Source organism: Sus scrofa, chromosome 13, assembly GCF_000003025.6.
Source record: "Sus scrofa isolate TJ Tabasco breed Duroc chromosome 13, Sscrofa11.1, whole genome shotgun sequence".
In the NCBI taxonomy this organism is placed as follows: Eukaryota; Metazoa; Chordata; class Mammalia; order Artiodactyla; family Suidae; genus Sus; species Sus scrofa.
This window is the reverse complement of record NC_010455.5, coordinates 197,331,631-197,347,380: the sequence shown is the minus strand read 5'-3', so window position 1 is coordinate 197,347,380 and position 15,750 is coordinate 197,331,631. Positions and strand designations below refer to the sequence as shown.

Genomic DNA, 15,750 nt, shown 5'->3' with positions numbered 1-15,750 from the left:
GTTGCAGGAAGAAGAAAATCCCTTTGCAGCTGTAAGGGAGTCCCATTTAAAATGTGAATTCATGGAGTTCCTGTCATGGCGCAGCAGAAACAATCCGACTAGGAACCATGAGGTTGCAGGTTTGATCCCTGGCCTCGCTCAGTGGCTAAGGATCTGGCGTTGCGGTGAGCTGTGGTGTAGGTTATAGATGCAGCTCGGATCTGGTGTTGCTGTGGCTCTGGCGTAGGCCGGCAGCAATAGCTCTGATTAGACCCCTAGCCTGGGAACCTCCATATGCTACGAGTGCGGCCATAAAAGGACAAAAGACAAAAAAAATAAAATAAAATGTGAATTCAGATTAATCATTGTGAAGAGTACTAAAAATTGTCAAGGGCTGTCTCAAAAGTGCTGAAGACTCAACTTAGAGAGGGATCTACTGGCCAAAGCTGAGGGTCAGTAAGAATAATAACTGCCATGGATGGAAAGCTGCCAAAGAGAATTCAATTAATAAATAAACAATGATATTTTTAAAAAACTAATTGGTCATCACAGGAAATCAATTTATTTTGAAAGCTAGTTGATAAAGGCAGAAAATAAATCAAACATTTTATCTTGTCTTTGCTTTATATACTGAACCTCAGATAACCAAACATTTGATGAGAAAGTTTCTCTTTATAGAAATACTCTAATCAAAAAATGAAGAAATGATAGGACTAAAATATGTGGGGTTTTGGGGGAGGTTATGCTTTTTTCCTTTTAGAGCCACATCTGCGGCATATGTAAGTTCCTAGACTAGGAGTTGAATCGGAGCTGCAGCTGCAACCTATGCCACAACCATGGCAATGCCAGATCCGAGCTGCATCTGCAACCTATGTTGCAGTTCGTGTCAACGCCAACTCCTTAGCCCACTGAGCTGTGAGCTGTGGTGTAGGTTACAGATGCAGCTCGGATCTGGTGTTGCTGTGGCTCTGGCAAACCGAATCCTCATGGGCACTATGTCAGCTTCTTAACTCCCTGAGCCACACTGGAACTTCAGGACTAAAATAACATGTTTCTTTTTAATTTCTCTATCTCAAGGAGTGATATTGTGATATAATATATATATATATGTATATATATGTGTGTGTGTGTGTGTATACCTCCATATACCAGATATATATATATCTGGTCTTTGTGTCCAGGTCCTGGTTCCTGGCAGAGCTTCTAAACCCTTTTAATTAACCTGTCTTTTCTCAAAATACTTGATCCTGGTCCCTGGTTCCAGACACAAGAGTTCCAAAGATCCCTGGACTCTCTGCAGTGGTAAGAAAGTCTTCTGTGTTTGAATATGGTGACTGGGGACCCCTAAGTAGCTGTGGGGATGGGGGCTGGTCAGGGGAAGGACCACAGCATTAGACATCTCACTCCATACTCAGCCACACAGAGACCTCAGGGGAGGGCAGAGGGGCTGGAGAGGAAGCTAACCAAAAGGTTGTTGATTCAATCAGTTGTGTCCACTTACTTCATGAAGCCTCCAGAAAAGTCCTGCTCAACAAGATTTGGAGAGCTGCCAGCTGGGGAACATATCTCTGTGCTGGGAGGGTGGTGCAGCCCCAACTCCACGGGGACAGAAGCTCCTGCACTCAGGACCCTTCTGGACCTCGCCTTATGCATCTCTCCATTTGCCTGTTCATCTGTATCCTTCATCCTATCTCTTATAACACAGCAGCAACTGTAACTGTGTCCCTAAGTTTTGTGAGCCCTTCCAGCAAACTACAGAAAGGAACAAAGGGTTTGTGGGAGCCTCTGACTCTGTAGGCAGGTCAGACAAAAGCATGGGTGGGTACCCAGGGACCCATGACTTGTGACTCATGTCTCAAGTGAGGTCGGTCTTGTGGGTCTGAGCCCTTGAACCTGTGGAATCCAATGCTAACTGCCAGAGTTAGCATCAGAATTGAATTTAATTATAAGATACTAAGTGAGTGCCCCGAGACGTGGAAAATTGGTCGGTGTGGTTTTTCTGGACACAGAATTCTTGGATGATTCTTTCCTTGAGAATCCTAAATATGTCAACCCATTTCCTTCTGGCATAAATGCTGCCGGAAAAAAAAAAAAGCCTGAAGAGGTATTCTACTTTTCTTTCTCTCAGAGCCCGTGCTTTCTTTCTCTTTGTGCCCAAATCATTTTTGGGGTTACTAGAAAGCATCTTAGTGTTGATTGAATCTCTGATTCAATCTTTGAGGGCATAGGCTGTATTTTTTTTCAAATTTAGTTTCGATCGTTTATCTCAACAAAGCTGTCTTGAACTAGTTTTGCTCATTCACTCAACTCCCTGGCTTTTGCTTTCTTCTTCGGGGACCCCAACCAACCATCTATTCACTTCCCTGTGCCTTTAATGTTTGCCACTTTTTCTTAAATTCTTTTTATCTTTTTTCATTTCCTTGTGGGGTTGACATCTTCCTCTTTGTATCTATTTCTCTTCAGTCTTCTCTTGTGTTGCTTCTGGTTCAGTCTTCATTCTGCAATGACTTTTATTTCTCATTCTTTCCTGAGCGCCCACCTGATTTCTAAGGTTTTAAAATCCTGATTTATGGCAGTCTTTCACGACTTGCATCATTTTCTTAGTATCCTTCGGCTTGTTGTGAAAGGGCAGATTACGGTGTCCTGTCATTGTCCAAAGGGGTGTTACTCCGCTCTTCATTCTTTTTTCTAATCATAACTTTGTGTGGGATGTGACCTGGCCAGATACTTCCTGATGCTCCTTTTGGTGTGAGCCCTGCATCCTGGATTTCCGGGATCTGTTCTCATCCTCCCCTTTGGTCTGGACCTTCTCCTGACTTTGTGCCATGGCCCTGTTTAATCTTTATTCCACTCACAGTCATACCTGCTCAGCATGGGATCTTATTCCAAAAGGGGCCTTGTAGGATCAGTGTGGAGGGTTCAGAGGGACCAGATCGCTCCCGATCGCTCAGGTCTTCTATCCCAAGCACAATCATTGTCATTCTTTTCTTTTCTTCTTTTTTTTTTTTTTCTGTCTTTTTGCCATTTCTTGGGCCGCTCCCACGGCATATAGAGGTTCCCAGGCTAGAGGTCTAAAAGGAGCTCTAGCCGTCGGCCTACGCCAGAGCCACAGCAACACGGGATCCGAGCCACATCTACGACCTACACCACAGCTCACCGCAACGCCAGATCCTTAGCCACTGAGCGAGGCCAGGGATTGAACCTGCAACCTCATGGTTCCTAATCAGATTTGTTAACCACTGAGCCACAATGGGAACTCCTGAATATTTCTAAATAAACACATCTACCAGAGGCTGTGTCTTAGATGACATTCCTCTCTCATATCTTGAAATCTTCCCCTCTCTCCTCAACCACTGAGTTTTTCCTCTTTACTCTAAAAATATGGGTGCGTGTCCCACCCTACATACACCACCTTTCAGCTGACATGCTCCTTCAGCTTCTCCCCTTGCCCCCCAAACAGTTAACCTCTCCTCCCTACTCAGCCTCCTGCGGGCTTTCATCTACCCACTCCAGTGAGACTGCTTGTCAGGGTCAGGCCCAAACTCACTCTTCCATCCGATTTTTACTCCACCCCTCAGAAGCAACTCAAAAACAATGAAGCCCTCACTCCTTAAAACATGTTTTCTTGGAGTTCCCGTTGTGGCCCAGGGGAAATGAATCAGACTAGGAACCATGAGGTTTCGGGGTCAATCCCTGGCCTCACTCAGTGGGTTGGGGATCTGGGGTTGCTGTGAGCTGTGGTGCAGGTCACAGATGGGGCTCAGATCCTGTATTGCTGTGGCTGTGACATAGGCTGGCAGCTGCAGCTCCGATTCAACCCCTAGCCTGGGAACCTCCATAGGCTGCAGGCGCAGCCCTAAAAAGCAAAAATAAATAAATAAAAAAAAACCAAACACGTTTTCTTGGCTACTAGGACACCAACCCCCTCCCACTTCACTCTTTCTGGCTTCTTCCATTACTAGATCTTCCAATGTCACAGACTGTCGAGGCTTGGTCCTAGGTTTTCCGCCTAGTCTAGCTAAACTACATATACTTGGTCAACTTAAACAAGAGGAAAACTGAGGCAAGATTCAATGACCAGAAACTGAGTTTATGCAGGAAGAGCAGAAGAACTGCAATTTAGGACACACACACACACACACACCCCCATTGTAGCAAGCTCCAGGTGAGTCCTTTGAGGCTTTGAGGTGGGCTGGACGGAGGGGACAGGATTTCAAAGACGAGGGAATTCAGTCAGAGTCCAGGCAGAAAGGTTGCTGGCCTGAGGAACGGTAGAGACTCGTGGTGGATGTTCACTGGTCGAGAGGTCAGTTTCAGTTTTCCCTAAACGCCCGAGCAGTCCCTCAGTCCTTAAGTTTCATTTCCCTGAGGACCCACGCATGAGATGCTCCTTTTATATCCTCTGGTTCCTTTTAAGATTGAAACCCTCAAAACGTTCACCCTTTATGTTCCTTATCCCGCCCCAGGGCTTTCGATGCCATCCACGCTCAGCTCTCCCAGAGCTGACAGGTCCCTCCAGAGTTACAGACACAAAGGTTCTCCTGCCTCCTCAACCTCCCAACTTGGAAATGATCTAGGTCCCAAGTTAATATGGTCAAAATTGGATTTGCAAAGCTCCCATCATGGCTCAGTGGGGAGGAATGTGATTATCATCCATGAGGATGCAGGTTCGATCCCTGCCCTCCTCGGTCAGTGGGTTAAGGATCCGGGGTTGCCGTGAGCTGTGGTGTAGGTTGCAGATGCGGCTTGGATCCCGCATTGCTTTGGCTGTGGTGTAGGTCACCAGCTACAGCTCCGATTGGACCCCTAACCTGGGAACCTCCATATGCTGTGGGTGCGGCCCTAAAAAGACAAAAAAAAAAAAAGTGGGATTTATGTTCCTCCACAAGACAGGATGTCGTGAATCTAATTCTACTCTCTGTCCACATTGCTTTTACCACCACCCAGACCTAAATCGCCCTTATCTCTCGCCTAGGGAAAAAGCCTCCTTAGAGATTTCCCTGGTTCTACTCTTGTGGCCCCTGCAATCCAGTCTTCAGCTGACAGATTATTATTTTTTTCTAAGGGTCCATCCACCAAGTCACACTGCTGCTTAAAAGCTTCAACTACACTTAGAAAAAGAAGTCCTAGGAGTTCCCGTCGGGGAGCACTAGAAACGAATCTGACTAGGAACCATGAGGTTGCGGGTTCGATCCCTGGCCTTGATCAGTGGGTTAAGGATCCGGCGTTGCCGTGAGCTGTGGTGTAGGTCGCAGATGTGGCTTAGATCCCGCATTGCTGTGGCTGTGGTGTAGGCCAATGGCTTCAGCTCCGATTTGACCCCTGGCCTGGGAACCTCCAGATGCCGTAGGTGCGGCCCTGAAAAGACCAAAAAAAAAAAAAAAAGAAAGAAAGCAAGAAAGCAAGAAAAAGAAATCCTAGAGTCTTTATCAGGCCCCAAACCACCTGGCTCCTACCTTAGCTCCTAAGTCCTAAGGACTCTTCATCTGCAAGGCTCTCATCTTTGTTCCCCACACACCACGTTTGGCCTTAGGACCTGCCGCTTTTGCCTGGGGGTTTTCTCCATGCCTGGCTCTCATCCCTAAGTCAGCTCCTCAGAGAATTCTCCCTAACTACCCTGTCCTACCAGTCTGGAACATATTACCCTGTTTCATAGAATTGTCTGTCCCTTTGCTTCCTCCAACTTGCCAACCAGCTCCAGAGCAGCAGGAGCCATGATGGCCTGCTCATCACCATTTTCCCAGCAACTAGGACACACTGTCAGGGCTTTAAAATATTAGTTGGATCCAGTAAAACCATGGACTCTGGCAAAAGAACTGAAAACAAAAAACAAAACAAAACAAAACAAAAAAAACCAACCTCCCCTTGAAACATTTGAGTCCAGACTAAAAGAAGCAGCATGCTGTGTACAAATGCACTGAGGGAAGAAGGTACCAGGCATACTCACAGAATGTCCTGGAATACAGCCGGGTTCCCTCAGGCAGATCATGACATCACTGCACCCCATTTTCCTCTTCTTACCCAAATGACTGCTGGACCCCTAGCCAGCCTTCACTCCACAGGGCGCTAACACCTGCCTTAACCTTGGGAGGGTGCCAAGGCTCCATGTCACGCAGGTGACTTGGTGATAATGAGAGAGCGAGGGTAACAAGGAAGCCAAGAGCCCCGAGGAAAACTGGGAGTTTGGATGGGCTCTAACCTCCCTTTCAGAGACATGGTCTCAAGCAAACTGTTCAAACTTCTTGGAATCTCAGTTCTCCCATTTATATAACAGGGCCAATAATTTCCCCTCACTTCTAGGGTTACTGCTGTGACCAAATAAAAGACTGTATGAGAAGGCGCAGGGCTAGGAAATCCATGGTCAGATGACGTCTGATATTAATTAGGAGTTCCCACTGTGACAACAGGATTGGCGGCGACTTGGGAGTGCCGGGACGCAGGTTCGATCCCTGGCCCAGCACAGTGGGTTAATGATCCAGTGTTGCCACAGCTGCAGCTTAGTTCACAACTACAGCTCGGGTCTGATCTCTGGCCCGGGAACTCCACATGCTGCAGGGCAGCCAAAAAAAGGGGGAAGAAATGTCTAATGTTAATTAGAAAATAATGATAACGGTAATAAATTCTATTTTTAAGTGGCCAGAAGGATAAAGAAAAAAGTTACCTTGGGCTGAGCTGAGAGGTAGAACTAGATTTAGTGGCAAAGGCTAAATCTGTGAGTCAACTTGGGCAAAGAGGATTAGGACCACATACTTTGTTTTTATTTTTATTTTTTTTAAGTATCCATATTTTATTTATTTTATTTTATATTTTTGGCCATGCCGACAGCATGTGAAAGTTCCCAGGCCAGGGATCGAACCCGAGCCATAGTGGTGATAACATGGCATCCTTAACCTGCTGAGCCACCAGGGAAGTCCAGGACCATGTACTTTTAACCTCTTATTTTCTGTTATTCCCTTCTAATAAACAGTATACTGAGAAGGCTGATGGGATGAGAATGATGGGAGGAAAGGCAGTGGAAAAGCCAAGACCAAGAGTTCCTGCTGTGGCTCAGCGATTAAGGAACCCAACTAGTATCCATGAGGACACAGGTTCCATCCCTGGCCTCGATCAGTGGGCTAAGGATCCAGTGTTGCTGTGAGCTATGGTGTAGGTCGCAGACATGGTTCAGATCCTGAGTTGCTGTGGCTGTGGTGTAGGCCGGCCGCTGCAGCTCCAATTCGACCCATAGCCTGGGAACCTCCATATGCTGCAGGCGTGGCCCTAAAAAGACAAAAAATACAAAAGAAAAAAAGAAAAAAAAAGAAAAGCCAAGACCAAGAGTTGAGTTCTGATGGGCAGGGCAGTTTAGAAGTCCTGGCTTCCCTTAGAAGCTGGGGCGGGTGACTCAAGTGCCGGTAAAACCCTCTGGGCAGCGAGGCCACACCTCCTGAAAATATATCAGCAGTATCCCTAGAGGTGAAATTCCTACAGCAGAATGGAATAAGAGAAGACATATTAAATGTCAGAGCAAGAATTACTGACCCCTGGGTTTGAGAGAAAAAGAGGAAATGGGATGCCTGTGGTTACCTGACCCTTTCTCCAGGGTCAAGGTTTCTTCTTGCAGCCTCGGAAGAGAGGCCAAAAGCAAACCAAACACCCTCTAGCTGCTTTGGGTCCTGACCAAATGTTGGCTACGAGCCCCTTCGGGCTTGTAGATTCAGAGCAACTTCCACTTTTAAATAAGCTCCTTCATGGAGGGCTAGGTGCTGTGAACACACCATGGGCGGGGTGGGTCCCGTGGAGACTCCAGCACTGCCCACTTCCACTCTTCCTAGCCCTGCAATCACATGACTTTTTGAGTTTTTCCTTCTTCTCCTGGATCACTATCCTACCTGCCTAACCCCCAACCTGTTAATCTCTCCCTTGAAAAGATCCAGACTTGGAGTTCCCGTTGTGGCTCAGCAGAGTAAGAACCCGATGAGTATCCATGAGGATGCAGGTTCGATCCTTGGCACTGGTCAATGGGTTAAGGATCCAGCATTGCTGCAAGCTGCAGTGTAGGCTGCACATGCAGTTTGGAGCTGGCACTGCTGTGGCTGCGGTGTAGGCTGGCAGCCGCAGTTCCGATTCAGCCCCTAGTCTGGGAACTTCCATATGCCACGGGTGCGGCCATAAAAGACAAAAAGAAAAAAAAAATCCAGATGGGTGGCTCAACGTCATCCAGAGAAGGGCAATGCAGAGTTTGTTTTTAATAGTGAATCTATTATGTAAAAGCACAGCATTTATGTACCTCGGTTTATCATCAATGGTATCAGTGCCAACCTGAATGACTGACTGGCTCCTCCCAAAATGTCCAGTTTCTCACGAGTCATCAGATAGAACAGGATGGAGAGAGGGAAAGAAACTCTTCTCTGCAACTTTCGTAGTTTGTTTAAACTATCTAAGGACTTTCCCATGAATGAGATGTTAGCTCGGATTACTGCAATCTTTCAACCAACCTAAATAATTAAAGTCTAGGGTGAGAACAGAGAAGAAATCAAAACTGTTGGGAATCGTGGTCAACTCATGACCCTTTAATTTGTAGGAAAAACGTCTGCTGAAAAGACATTTATGGGATGATAGTTTAGATCCAGATAATAGGCCTTTTTTCCCTTGGTGGCATTTTGTTCAAAGAAAGAACGCAACGTGGCCAAGTTGCCTCACTACTGCAAAGAAAATATATATTTCTAGATACCATAAATGAAAGGAAACACACGAGGAAACATAAAGACAGTCTGAAAACAGAAAGCGAAAAGGAAGCATGTAACAACGTGAGGGCCGAGAATCCAGTAAGAGAAAGACAGATGTAGGTGCCAGCCGCACGCTGCAAGCTCGCTCCTTTTCCCCCAGCCATTTGCACCTTGCTTTTCATTTTAATGACTCTCCCCCCAGGGGTAGAAGGTGAACCTTCTTCCCTTCCATCGGTGACTTTCTGTGCAGGGCTGTCATTTTTCAGACAGTATACCTCCTAGAATTTCACAACGCTACAAACTGCAAGGGAGGGATAAAAGGGGAAATGCTTATTTTAAAAACATACAATGAAACATAGGACCTGATGTCTTGTCAGACTCACCGAACGCTGGTGCACTAGAAATAGCAACTGGTTGCTGCTTCATGACAGGGGGAAGTGCGGAGGGGAGCTGATAGCCTTGGAGCTTCAGCTTGATGAGTTTCATGGCTATGGAAAACTCCACTTGATCCATCCTTCCGTCATTATTCATGTCAGCCAGCGCCCTGCGAACCGGCAGCAAAGGCTCAGAATGACTGTGACCTTAAAGGAATCTCTCCCCAACCATTCGCACCCACACAAAAGCTAAAGAATCAGCTCCTGGGAGCCTGGGGAGAACAAAACACACACAGGCGTTCCCATCATGGCTCAGCAGGTAGTGAACCCAACCAGGATCCAAGAGGACATGGGTTCGATCCCTGGCCTCACTCAGTGGTTAAGGATCCCGAAGTGGTGTGAGCTGTGGTGTAGGTCGCAGACTGGCTTGGATCCCGAGTTGCTGTGGCGGTGGTGTAGGCCGGTGGCTACAGTTCCAATTCGACCCCAGCCTGGGAACCTCCACATGCAGTGAGTGTGGCCCTAGAAAGACAAAAACAAAAACCCACGAAACTAGTTTACCAAGCTGTCGGGGAAAACTAACAAGATTTTACATAAATATGCAATAGTTGTTACTGTGATACCCTTATGGGATACAAAGGCTAATTTTCACTCTGAATGTCAGGGTATGTACTATGGACATCAAATACAGTTCCTTCTTGGAATGATGAAAATGGTTTACTAGGACTTCCCTCTGTGGCACATCAGAATTGGCCATGTCTTGGGAGCACAGGGACACAGGTTCAATCCCCAGCCCTGTACAGTGGGTTAAGAATCCGGCTTTGCTGCAGCTGTGGCTTAGGTTGCAAGTACAGCTTGGATTGGATTCTTGGCCCAGAAACTCCATATGCCATGGGGCAGCCAAAAAAAAAAAAAAAAAAAAAAAAAAAAAGAAAACGATCTAAAAAGCAATCAAGTGATTTCAAAGGCAATCTTATGGTTACCATAGGGGCATGGGGAGAACTGGGAGAATGGGAATAGCACATACATATTACTGTATAAAATAGATGATTAGCAAGAACCCACTATATAGCTCAGGGAAATCCACTCAATTGTTTATAATATCTATGTGGGAGTTGGAAAATAATCTATTTTATGTAGGGACGCATAGCCAAATGGCATGTATAACCAATTCACTTTGCTGAATACCTGAAACGAATGCATTATAAGTCAACTATATTCCAATAAAATAAAAAAAAAACCCATAGGATTACAAAGAATGTCAATAACACTGAAATACAGTTTTCAAAGCACTACAATAATGTTAATGATGATACATGTACTGCTTTATTAATAAATAATAATCTCTAAAAGAAAAAAGAAGAAAATGATCTAAATTGGACAGTGGCAATGGTTGCAGAAATCTGAACAGACCTAAAAACCAATGAACTGTATACTTTAAAACCATGGATTGTTATGTGAATTATGTGACCCTAGAGCTATGGGGAGGGGGGAAGTATTTAGACACAGAGTTTATTTCTAGATACTTGATTAGATTGCATCACCTCCTCTGTGGGGTTCTATAAACCTCACCATGGGGACTTGACATGCTGTGCTCCACTACGCTACAGCATCTGCATACTTTTCCTTTCTTTTCTTTACTTTTCTCACAACATCTGCGGGCATGCAAAAATTCCCAGGCCAGAGATCAAACCCAGGCTACAGTAGCAACCTAGGCCATAGCAGTGACACCAGATCTTTAACCTGCTGCCCCACAAGGGAACTCTCTATACTGGCAATACTTTTAAAGCTGTGAAAATTAACCAAATGTGCTTACATTTGGGCTTGCTATTTAGAATAATGATCCAGTGCTACTTCCCCTGACCTATCATGTAAAGTATTTCTCTCAAAGAAGCGTAAGCAAAAGGAAGACAAGGGCTGGCACTTGCAACCGGAAACTACATTTTACAAACCCAAACTGTGCACATTCATGATTTCACCTCTTTTGCATGAAAAATGTTCATTTCAATTTCAATTGTTGAAGTCTGGATAATAAAGGCACAAGGATTTATTTTTTTAAACATATTTTCATAAAAGTTTTATTTGAAACTTCCAATGTGAAGACCAGCTATTCCAATTAAAATGCCATCACTTGCTATCTTTTACTTTTTAAGGGACTTTTTTTGGGGTTTTTTGGTGATGCTCACCAAAGTTCCTAGGCCAGGGATTGAACCCACACCACAAGACTGACCCCAGCTACTGCAGTGACAGTGCCAGATCCTTAACCTGCTGCACCCAAGGAGAACTCCTAGCCATCTTTTTTTTTTTTTTTTTTTTTTTTTTTTTTTTTGCTATTTCTTGGGCTGCTCCCACGGCATATGGAGGTTCCCAGGCTAGGGGTTGAATCGGAGCTGTAGCCACCGGCCTACACCAGAGCCACAGCAACGCGGGATCAGAGCCGCGTCTGCAACCCACACCACAGCTCACAGCAACGCCGGATCGTCAACCCACTGAGCAAGGGCAGGGACCGAACCCTCAACCTCATGATTCCCAGTCGGATTCGCCAACCACTGCACCACGACGGGAACTCCCATCTTTTATTTTTTTTGTCTTTTTTCCTTTTCTAGGGCCACATCTGTGGCATATGGAGGTTCTCAGGCTAGGGGTCGAATTGGAGCTGTAGACGCCAGCCTACACCATAGCCACAGCAACTCGGGATCCAAGCCACATCTGTGACCTACACCACAGCTCAGGGAAATGCTGGATCCTTAACCCACCGAGCAAGGCCAGGGATCGAACCCGCAACCTCATGGTTCCTAGTCAGATTCGTCAACCACTGAGCCACAACGGGAACTCCACCTAGCCATCTTTTAAACGAGCCATATTCAGACAGCATCCACAAAAGAAAATTAAGTAACACAGGAAATAACCCTACATTGCTGAAGTTAACTGAAAGTAAGAAAACATGAGTCACAATAAAAAGTGTGACAAAACAACAAAGTTTCATAACCTTTAATAATGGTAAGAATTGTAAAAGTGCAACACTGCTCTTTAGGAAAATGTTAAAAGGTTGGAAAATTGGAGAAGGAACCTTGTGGTTACAGGAACAGCCCTTCTGCCTCAGAAAGGAGTGCCGGGGCTTCCTGTGGTCAATGAGCCCCCTCAGCAAACCACACCAGCGGAATCTGAATTCCCCTCACTGCTGGTGGGCTTGAGCATTGCTTGCCATGTTTCTGAAGCATTTGGAGTCAAACTTCCATGAACTGCTCATTCACATCCTTTGCCAAGTTTTCTGATGGACTGCATGTCTTTTCCTTGTCTTTTAAAAGAGCTCATTGTATATTACATATCAACTGTTTATCTGTCAGCTGTTGAAAGGCTTTCAAAACTGTGTTCATTTTATATCCTTACCGTATAGAAATTCTACATATATATATGTGTGTATACACATATATATAGTATTTCTTCTATCACATAGATTTATTTTGTAAGATTGTAGTATTTTTATTACATTTCCATCTTTAAACCACCTGTGAGAGTTCCCTGGTGGCTCAGTGGGTTAAGGATCTGGCCAAAAATTATAAACAGACCATAACTGCATGTAAGTATGTTATACCAGGGTTCAACCAGATTTCCTTCAAATGGTATCTAGCTTTCCCAGCAATATTTATTAACTAATCCATCCTCTTCTCATTGAAGTAAAACATATTTTTGTAGTTTATTAAGTGTTTATATGAAATGAGACCAATTTCTGGATTATCTACTCCAGAAACAGAGTGAACAATTTCCAGGTCAATGTGACAATAATCTGATCACACTGCCTCTATGGTATGTTCTGGTATCTAACCCTCAACCCTCATGGTTCCTAGTCGGATTCGTTAACCACTGCGTGACGTCGGGAACTCCGGCTGTTCTCTTTCCATATGAACTTTAAGATAATTTATCTACTCTATAAGCAATTCTATTGAACTCCAAGATGTAACTGCATTAGATACACTAATTTTTAGAGATCTGACAGGTTCCTCATCGTTTGTCCAAAGAAAATCGTATGTTTAGTTCTACTAATATTTCCTTTAACGAGATTATATCATTTTCTTCATGGAAGTAATTACTTTTCTTGTTAAATGTATTCTTCGGAATGGTATCATTTCTGTCACTTTTTAAAATAGAACAGGTCCCCCATTTCTATATTTAGGTGTTTATTTCAGGCAGAGAGAAAAGTTTGCTTTTAATAATCATTTCTGCTGGTTATATTGAGCTATCTTACTAAACTTCTGTGACTCTTACACAATCACCTAACTAGCAAAAAGAGTTAACTTTCATTTCCAATATTTGCACCATTCCTCTTTTTATTGGTCTTACTGCCTCTATGACTTGACTGAATAAGTGAGCACCCCTGCTGCTGAGTTTTGAGTTTAAGTGACATGGCCATAGTGTTCCATTGCTTAGAATAATATTTGGTACTGACTGTTAGAGAGTAATCGGACCGGTTTAAGTGGTTCCTTTTTCTACTTAACAGAAATGGTTATTACATTTTTTATCGCATCAGCACCTGCTGATCTGATCACACATTTTCTTTTTCTGCTTATCTGCTGATACAATAATGTTGAGGAAATGCCTTGATTCTCAACCAATCTTGCACCCCTAGCATAAACCTAAGCTGGTCATAGCCTCCAGACATGGTGGAATTCTACTGGCTAAGATTTTGCTTTGATTTTCTGTGTCTATGATCATAACTGAGACTGAACTCTGGCTGTTCTATTTTTGTACTATCTTTCGGGTTTTACAAAGGAATTCAGATCAAGAAAATGGAATGGTGAGCTTCTTTCATTTACCAAATATTTTTAAAAAGATATTCAGCTATTTCAAATAGTTTTCATGGATAGATATTCCCGACAATCCACATGCATACTCAAAAAGAAAAATCAGGCAGATAGACTCCCATTCCCTATTCTTCACAACACTGCCCCAAAATATGTTTTCTAGACAGAAACAAAAATATCCAGTGTGGGTTAATGAGGGAGCCACGGGAGAAAAGAATTTCTAGTAACGGCTTAATTAGGAGAAGCCTCAATGGGACAAGAGAGGAAACACTTAATGCTTAGGTTCTAGATAGCCACCCAAATCCCACAACTTCTTTTTTGACACTTTTGTGTAATCTTTTTAAAAAAGTTGGAACTGTAGTTCTATTCCTCAAAGCTTCTCTGCAAATAATGATTTCAGCACTGTGATCCATTTCATCTCCTATTCAGTTACTTCTCAGTTTACGAATTTCTAATAGTTGCCCCCCCAAAAGAAAAAGTCTGGGAATTCTGAAATTAAATTCACAAAACTCCCAAAGTTAAAACAAAGTATGGGAGTTCCCAACGTGGAGCAGCAGAAAAGAATCTGACTAGGAACCATGAGGTTGTGGGTTCGATCCCTGGCCTTGCTCAGTGGGTTAAGGATCCAGCGTTACTGTGGCTGTGGTGTAGCTCGAAGATGTGGTTCAGATCCCGAGTTGCTGTGAGCTACGCTGGCAGCTGTAGCTCTGATCAGACCCCTAGCCTGGGAGCCTCCATATGCCGCAGGTACGACCCTAAAAAGCACACGTGCACACAAAAAAGTATGAAACAGAGTTCCATACAGATTAAGGAGCCAGTGTTGTCACTGCAGTGACTCGGGTCAGAGCTGTGGGGTGGGTTTCACCCCTGGTGCCAGAACTTTCCCGGGCCATAGGCTAGGGCCAAAAAAAAAAAAAAAGAAAAAAGAAAAAAATTTTACTATATAAATAAGTCAAACAGTTGGTATTTATGACTCTTGAAAACAAATTGATCTTTTTACGGGCCATACCCATGGCATATGGAGGCTCCCAGGCTAGGGGTCAAATCAGAGCTACAACTGCTGGCCTACACCACAGCCACAGCAACACCAAATGCGAGCCGTGTCCGCGACCTACACCATGGCTCACCGCAACATTGAATCCTTAACCCACTGCATGAGGCCAGGAATCGAACCCACATCCTCGTGGATACCAGTCGGATTTGTTACTGCTGAGCCACAACGGGAACTCCCCAAACTGATCTTCAATGTAATGTTTAGTCTGATATTAAAATCCATAACTAACAATAGGCATGGTTGCGGGGAAAAAAAAGATCCACAAGTATGCTGAATACGAAGGGTAAGGGTTTTGTTTGATTTGTACAAATAAACCACATATTGCTCTCAGATACTGCTGGTGGGGAAAAATACTTCATTTATATATGCATTTACTCTTTAACACAGTAACTCAATCCTATGAATTCACCCTGCACAAACACCTGCAACAACACAAAAATACTGACTTAACTCATTCTTGGCTGCCTCATTTGTAATTGCAAAACATTAGAAATAACCCGAACGCAGATAACCCAGGAGAGTGGTTGAATAAACTATGGTGTATTTTCCACAGTATTATGTAACTATAAAAAGAAAATGAGGAAGATCTCTATGGACTGATATGAGTGATTTCCAGGATATACTGCTAAGTGAGAAAAGCAAAGAACAAAAGAACATTTACAGGAGGTAACTTTCAAAGTAAGAAGGAAGAGAAAAAAAATTTTTTTGTCTTTTTTCGGGCTGCACCTGTGGCATATGCAAGTTCCCAGGGGTCAAATTGGAGCTGCAGCTGCCTGCCTAGGCCACAGCCACAGCAACGTGGGATCCAAGCCACATCTGCAACCTATATCACA

The 15,750-nt window shown here is 44.1% G+C and overlaps 1 protein-coding gene across 1 annotated transcript in view; it reads right to left on the bottom strand.

Annotated features, from left to right (window-relative positions):
- ITSN1 (intersectin 1) overlaps positions 1-15,750 on the bottom strand; it is a 191,023-nt gene that overhangs the window by 145,157 nt on the left and 30,116 nt on the right. The window contains 1 exon segment of the mRNA XM_021070946.1: positions 9,071-9,231. Coding sequence (XP_020926605.1) covers positions 9,071-9,231 — 161 coding nt within the window.